Source organism: Microtus ochrogaster, linkage group LG8 (genome assembly GCF_000317375.1).
Source record: "Microtus ochrogaster isolate Prairie Vole_2 linkage group LG8, MicOch1.0, whole genome shotgun sequence".
Lineage (NCBI taxonomy): Eukaryota > Metazoa > Chordata > Mammalia > Rodentia > Cricetidae > Microtus > Microtus ochrogaster.
In genome coordinates, this window is record NC_022033.1 from 14,948,646 (window position 1) to 14,956,351 (window position 7,706).

Genomic DNA, 7,706 nt, shown 5'->3' on the forward strand with positions numbered 1-7,706 from the left:
GGGAACAGTGTAGGGAACAGTGTAGGGAACAGTGTAGGGCACAGTGTAGGGAACAGTGTATGGAGCAGTGTAGGGAACAGTGTAGGGAACAGTGTGGGGAACAGTGTGGGGAACAGTGTGGGGAACAGTGTAGGGAACAGTGTGGGGAACAGTGTAGGGAACAGTGTAGGGCACAGTGTGGGGAACAGCGTGGGGAACAGTGTGGGGCACAGCATGGGGCACAGTGTAGGGCACAGTGTAGGGAACAGTGTGGGGAACAGTGTAGGGCACAGCGCAGGGAACAGTGTAGGGAACAGCGTGGGGCACAGTGTGGGGCACAGCATCGGGCACAAAGCAGGGAACAGCGTGGGGTACTGTGTAGGCAGCACTGAGGTGTCCCAACACCATGAGGCTGGGGTGGGGCCTCTGCTCTTCCAGTAACTGCCATAGGGACTTCAGCAAGGTGGCTAACAGCTGTGGTCCTCAGTTCCCTCTGCTGTGAAAGGGAGACAGTGTTCATTCCAGCCTCCCAGAACTGTCACAGGAAAGAAAGAGGAAGAGCCAGTTCCTGTCTGACGGCAGGAGTTGGCTTGGTGTGGGACTTCATCCCACTGTTTGGAAGAGAAAAATCTAGAGATTGCCTGACATCTAGGAATGAGAACTAAGGAAACTGGGGTGCTTGTCCTTGGACAGGATGCCCAGAGTAGGGTCCTCTGGTAGTATTTATGAAGTCTTGGTAGTCAGCGATTGGGTGTTTGCCATGTGGTGTTCTATGCTTTTCCTAATGCTCTTGGTATCCATTAGAGAACGCGCCCATCTTAGCCGCCTCATGGTGGCACAGGAAGGACTCAGTGGCAGTTGCTGGGAGCTGAAGTGAGTGAGTGGGAGCTTTATCTCTGAATCTTTCTCAAGACCAAGCCCAGCCACTCCCTGTGGTCAGATCTCCAGGCCCTCCCTCCTCTCAGCCATTAGCCAGTTATCCCAGGGCCTGTCACAGAGCCATAAAGGACGGCTGGAGCTGTAAATGCCGGGTTGGTTGGAGCCGGGGTGCAGGTGGGGCAGGGTGTAGGGAGTGCGGAGGGAGGCTCACCTTCCTTCTTCATGCCAGCCCGGAAGCACTTCTTAAGTCTGCAGTAGCGGCACTGGTTCCTCTTGTCTTTGTCCACTACGCACTGCCGACTAAACCTGGTGAGGGCGCCGGATGGTGGGATGGAGAAGATTCAGGCTCCCCCTCTTAGGGCAGAACGAGGACCCCAGCTGCTTCTGACCCCGACCCAGCTCCCTCCTTGCTCATCTCTGCACCCCATGAGTTCTAATGTTAACCCATCAAATGCCAGAGGGGTCTGTGACTGTCTGAAAGTCCAGTTTGTCCCACTCAACGTAGGAAACTGAAGTCCAGCAGAGTTGAGTTGGAAACTTGAGTCTCTTGGATACCAGAGGCATAGATATTTTCACCACATTCTATGAGAGTGCATAGCCCATAGCAGGCTGCTGGCTACGGCTTAGAGTCAACAGTTATGGGGAGGAAATGAGTTTCAACATGGACTCCACCACTCATTCAAGTTGAATGACCTCAGCCAAACTTCTAGCTATCCAAGACATAGCTTCCTCACCTACAAAATGAGGATAATAATTGTGACCACCTCAGAAGGGCATTGACAGGTGACAATGAGATATTACAGGCTTGGCACGGGGCAACGGATGCTCAGGCAACCACTGCTTATATTTTACTGTTGCTATCCAAAATGAGAGATGCCTTTGAAAGAGGGAGTTTTCAGAATCTTGGGGGAACCCCAGGGATAAGTGGAAAGGCTTAGGGCCAATGACTTGTTGGAACCTAGAAAAAACAGCAGGTTGGAGGGCCGGTCCTATCTTCTCTATGATTGATAGGTGACTGCTAAAGTTGCTTCTCCCACCCGGATGCACAGATGCTAAGAAAACAGACCATCTGGAAGGTCTGAAAGGGCCGGTGCCTCAAGAGGGACCCTGGAGGGCATGAATCCCAACACACCCATATCCCAGCTGAGTAAGTCGAGGCCTCAGCCGGCTGCTCACCTGCAGGAGTACATGTGGTTCTTCCTCACGCTTCTCCTGAAGAATCCCTTGCAGCCGTCACAGCTCGAGGCTCCGTAGTGTTTGCCTGTGGCCCGGTCTCCACAGATGGCACAGAGGGCACTGACGCCCAAACTGTTGGATGAGCTGAGGTTGGCGCCTTCAGATGGGGATGTGTCTACACCAACAGAGAGTGAGTGAGAACCAAGGGGGACAGAGAGTGAAGTGGGGGGAGGGCCTGAGACTTAGAGTGGTCTCTCCAGAGCTGGGGGGTTATGCCGGCTCCATCCTTCTGCTCTCAGAGTCAGTTGGTTTTGGGGGTCTCAGTTTCCAGTCTGTAAACCAGAACCACCTGTACTGCTGGTCTCCTGGGCACCTGCAAGGACTCTCCACAGAATTCCTCAGGAAGGAGTGAAACTTGACTACCATGTAGCCACTTATAGACTCCTGGTTGGGAGTTCAGAAGGGCCAGCGACTCCCCCAGCCTCTTCCTCATCAGGAGAAACAGAACAGGGGAACCTGAGTTTAGCCTCAGACTCTGTGAACCCTTCCAAGGAGGGGAAAGGTATACCTGGAGAGCATCCTTTGCCTCTGGCTGGGTGCTGACAGGGGTCTGGGTGGATGTGGAGCCATCTTTACCACAGATTAGAAGCTATCGCCCCGTAAGAGTGGAGGAGGGCACTCAAGACCTCTGGCAAAGGAGGTTTCAGTTTGTGTGCCAAGAATCCTGGGCATTGGTACCAGTACTACCCCTAGCTAACTTCTGGTCTTGGACCAGCTTCTTTTCCTAGCCTCAATTTCCCCAACTACAAAAGGAATCAGTTTAACTGGTTTGGTTGGTTTTAGATTAAAGAGGAAAAAAAAAAGTCAACAGGTCTCTCTTTATCTAAAGGCAAATCTTCCACCACAGATCAATTCTTTAGGAAATCTCTTCATTGGAGATGTAAAAACAGGAGGGTCAAGAGTTCATAATAATAACTCGGTGACATAATAAGTTCGAGTTTAGTCTGGGCTACTTGAGACATTGTCCCGAAAAAATAAAAATCACCCTTAGGAGATGATAAACTCTATAATAATAATTCTCCCAAAACAAAAGTGCAGGCATGTTCACAACACACACACACACACACACACACACACACACACACACACACACACACACGACGGGGCCTTTCCACAGAGACTGCATATGACCTTGGATTCCTAAGCGAATGGCCTATTGCAAATGGGAGAGGGCTGTGGGGTGCCAAAGCATAGACCCCGCAGCCTCGCAGCATAGGATCGGATTCCCTTTTAGTCTTGCAGCACACTGGGTTATTTCTTGCCGTCGCCTCCCCCACTTGTCATATGGAGCATAGTCATCTCCCCGAGCTGTTTATAGGTTCAGTGAGTCTGCCGGAAGTGCTTGGCATTCAGTAGGTTCTAGAACTAAGTGCTTCTCTGCAGAAGAGAACACTCCCAGCAGGCGTCTTGCAGCCCTTTCTCTTTTCTGCTGGCTCCTGGCTGAACCCTTCCTAGGACTCCTGAATGTCCAGAGTGGAGCCCCCTGCAGCTGGTGAATTATTCCCAAGGCAGGGATAATTGTTAAGCTTCATCGGTGCCCTTTCTCCCACAGCCTCTCCTCCCTCGACCCCCGGGGAGAGCTGAGCCCGCAACTCGGGCAGAGATTGGCAAGGTGTCCTCTTGCTGGGCAGCCTGGGTTAGGCATAATTAGCCGGGTCATCTCCTCTGAGGTCAGCAGGCTATTTCCATTGCCCAGTTAAGAAGACTGAGGCTCAGAGAGGAAAGGGACTTGCCCAGTTTCGTTTACAATGCTGCCAGGCAGAGGGGCAGGGTTTATGGGGTGATGTGCTGTGTTCGGCCATGCTGCCCATGCCCATATCTGTGAGGACCCTTCTGCTGTTTCTGAATTGAGGATGGAAGGTAGGAGCCATTATCCTTAGAACCTTCTAACCATCAGCTAGGATGAAGCCCATTGACTTTGGAAGACAACCTCTTATAACCCCAACTTCCAGACCTCTGTGAACTTCGGCAGGGCATATAGACCCCTTCCATTGTATACAGAGTCCTAGAAGACAAACATGTTGGGGCCAAGACCAAACACCAAAAGAAGCTCTTGTATAATTTATACTATGTGCTACCCATTTCCATTTTACAGATAAGGAAACTGAGGCTGGGGAGGAAGAGTTTTTCCAGAGCTGGGGGTGACTGATGTGTCCTCAGGACACTTAAGGGCTTGCCTGCAGGTGCAGACTGAAGGGCCTGTGTGGTGGCCAGAAGTGTGACAGTATGTGCTGTCCCTGAGAGGGTCACATGATACTATCTCAGGGCAGAAGCAACTTATTCACTACTTTAGTACGTTTCTCCCTCAGCCACTCCTCAGAAGCATCCATCCTTCTGAAAGTTTTTGGCCAACAGGGCTAGGGTAAAGGAACACATTTTTATACTGCACAAGAGACAAAGGAGGAGGTGGTGTGCCCAAGGTCACACCATACAGGGCAAGAGGTACTAGGGGAGGCAGGTGGGGTACTGACCATGGACAGAGCCCACACAATGCCTCTTCTTTCCAGGCAGATTGAGAGCACAGCTTTCCAGGCCGAGCCTTATAGCGTCAGAGTCATGGATGAAAGGTGGTAGCAGGCCAGCCCCAGGCAAGTGCCTTCTCTCCAGGGCTAGTCTAGAAGCTGGTTCCCTCCTATCCAGAAGCTTACCAGCCCCCTCCCACCCCCACCCCCAGCCAGGAAGTCTACCTTCTCATTCCCTGGCAAAGGAAAACCATCGCCCCCTCCAGACATATTCTCAGTGATATTGAGGCAGATGTTTGAGCCGGAGCGACACACACCAACAACAGAATCGGCTCAGAGACGAACATACACGCTGCTGATGTGACTCCCAATGTCTGGTACACAGCAATAATTAAGACCCTCACAACAAAACCATGCTATTTTGGGAGGCTGGAGTATAGGATCCCAAGTTCCGGGCCAGTCTGGGAATATGTTCTAAGTTTCAGGCCAGCTCAGGAACATATACTCGGCATAAGAACAACAAAGCAAAACGAAAAGAAAACCAAGTCTGGTATGATGGCGCACCCTTTAATCCCAGTATTGGTGAGGCAGAGGTGGTGGGATCTCTATGATTTTGAGGACAGCCTGGTCCATGTAGTGAGTTTCAGAACAACCAGAGCTACGTAAAGACTCTGTCTCAAAATAAAATAAAACGACAAATCCCCATGCAACGGAGTGACACAATTGTGTACATCAGCGAACACTGCCCAGCAGCACAGGAGCTGTGTGCACATGCGCGTACGCAAAGTGCCACTCAGGGCCACCAGGCAGGAAGCACAGAGTATGCCCACCAGTCTGCATTCACAATCATGTTACAGGCCCGTGACACACATTCACAGACACTATACATACACACAGGTACACAAGCAAGAAAAATGGATGCCCCTGGAGATACAATCACAGACCACTCAACAAACACGGACAGATGAAGCCAGGACACAAACTTAAAGGGGGAACAAACTCGCTGCTGTGTTCTTGTGTTTGCCACGCTACCCACACACTTACATGGACACCTCGGGCCATGCATGTAGACCACACGGCTGTGCTGGCTTTTCTAGCTAGGAAGCCTGAGAATTCCCCTCCCTTGGCCGCCCCTGAACTCCACTTTCCCTGAAATATAGCTATGCCTCCTGTCCCCATCTCTAGGAACAGGACAGGGCTTTTGTTGCTTGCTCATAGGCCCAGGGGCCTGAAGATGGACCATGTCGGGTGAGATTTCAGCAGTCACCCCGAGGAAGCTCACCATCACGGCCTGTTGTTGTGACATGGTGAGGAAGGCAGCCTGAGATCCCAGGACCTAACTAGGGAAGATCTGGGAAATGTTTCTGTCGGAAATCCACCTCTGCAGGCCTCCCTCACCCAGAATGCCTCTGGCCTCAGTACGTGGGTCCACTTGCTTCACCTGGCAATACCTGTACGAGCCTATAGGACCAACCTACAATTTTCTGTATTTCTCCTCCCATCCCAAAGTCCAGTGCCAAAGATTCACTCCATACCTGGGCACAACTGCCCCCACCTACCGTTGGCCATGGTCAACACCTGCACATTTTCAAACTCCAGGGTGGTGTAGGCTGGGTCCAGAGCGGCACTGTAGTCGGCCATATCCATGTCGACGAGGGTTTTAGAGAGTCGCATTCTCCCCTACCCACGGCTCAGCCCCCTGTCCTGCCCTGCCCAGGATGCCACCCAAGCCCCTGGGCTGAGCCCCAGCCCCCGTCCCCGCCCTCTCCCTGCCTCCTCCCAGGTCCCTTCTCTGCCTTCCTCTGTTTCAAACTGTCCTCTGGGAGACTCAGCCTGGCGTCCTGGCCTAGCCTCTGCAGAGGGTGGAGGCTCTGTGGGGAGGGGTGGGGGTTAATGGTTAATCACCCCCGTTGCTGGGTAGGCTGGGTGGAGCCACGGGGATTTGGCTGTTTGTTGGTTTCTGACTGACACCTGGGGTGCTAATTACAACTGTTGGGCCCCAGGTCATTAATATTCAGTTACCAATCTTCCAAGGCAGGAACTGGACAGGGCTGACATTTGTCGAACCCTTACCTCAGCAGCCCCCAAGCCAACATCCCTCCAAGTTGGATATCCCAGCTGACACACTTAGACACTGGCATGTCTATCTCCAAAAAGCCCTCATCCAACCACTTCCCAAATCATTGACTTCCATCCTCAGTGCTGTGAATGAGATAAAGCTGTCCCAGGGCTGTTGAACTGGGAATCTGGACCCCAGACCCACCCTGCACCTTTTGGATCCTTGCTAAAGAAGACTCTTCGTGTTCCCTTCAGGGTTCTCACCTGCCCCAGGAGCCGCCTGGACCCACATATGAGTCCCTTGCCTGATCCCTGACAGCTCCCGGATGCTCCAGGTGGACTAGACGCCAGGGATGGCCCCCTATCACACCGATTGCTTCCACAGCCCCCACCCTTCCCAAGCCAGGCACAATCAAGATCTGCAGGCCCTCAGACCTAGGCTTACGCTCAGACACCTACCATCTGCTAACTATGACTTCTAGACAAAGGGTTCCCCTTCCAAGCCTTGGTTTCCCTCTAGATCAAATCCACAGTCAATCTGAAGGGATCGTTTGGGCATTACATGAGACCTAAGGTCTGCTGTTAAGGTATGCAGGCCGGTGCCTCACCCCCAACCCATCATTTTCTGCTATGTAGCCAAGGCAGTGCTCAAATTCTTGACACTCCTGCCTCACCTCCCAAGAGCCAGAATTAAGAGGAATGTGCCACCATGCCCAACTAACTCCTCTTCTCATTTTGTGCCCCCTTTCTGCCTCCCTGTTTCTCTTGTCCCTCTCTTCCCTTTGGGGTGAGCTTCATGGATGTACCCCTGTACAGTCACAGGGAGATAGCTCAGAATGTCTCTGCACGTCTCAACACTCGTTCTAGGCTTTAAGTTTCTGTTTTTAGATTAAAAATGATGATCTGTATAAACGTTTTGCCAACATGTATGTCTGTGCACTGCATGCATGCCTGGTGCCCGTGGAGGCCAGAAGAGGCTGTTTGGACCCTGCAGGAACTGGAGTTACAGACAGTTGCTAGCCACCATGTAGGTGCTGGGAATTGAACTCCAGTCCTCTAGAAGAGCAGCCAAGGCTCTTAACTGCCGAGCTG

At 52.1% G+C, this 7,706-nt stretch overlaps 1 protein-coding gene across 2 annotated transcripts in view; it reads right to left on the reverse strand.

Annotated features, from left to right (window-relative positions):
• Hnf4a (hepatocyte nuclear factor 4 alpha) overlaps window positions 1–6,333 on the reverse strand; it is a 27,083-nt gene extending 20,750 nt beyond the window's left edge. For both annotated transcript variants that reach the window (XM_005362960.1, XM_005362959.2), the window contains exons 1-3: window positions 6,116–6,333; window positions 2,035–2,209; window positions 1,070–1,164 (exon numbers count right to left, since the gene is read on the reverse strand). In XM_005362960.1, the coding sequence (XP_005363017.1) occupies window positions 1,070–1,164; window positions 2,035–2,209; window positions 6,116–6,230 (385 nt within the window). In that variant the 5' untranslated portion in view covers window positions 6,231–6,333. The remainder of the gene's footprint in view (window positions 1–1,069; window positions 1,165–2,034; window positions 2,210–6,115) is intronic.
• Window positions 6,334–7,706: the final 1,373 nt, after the last annotated feature.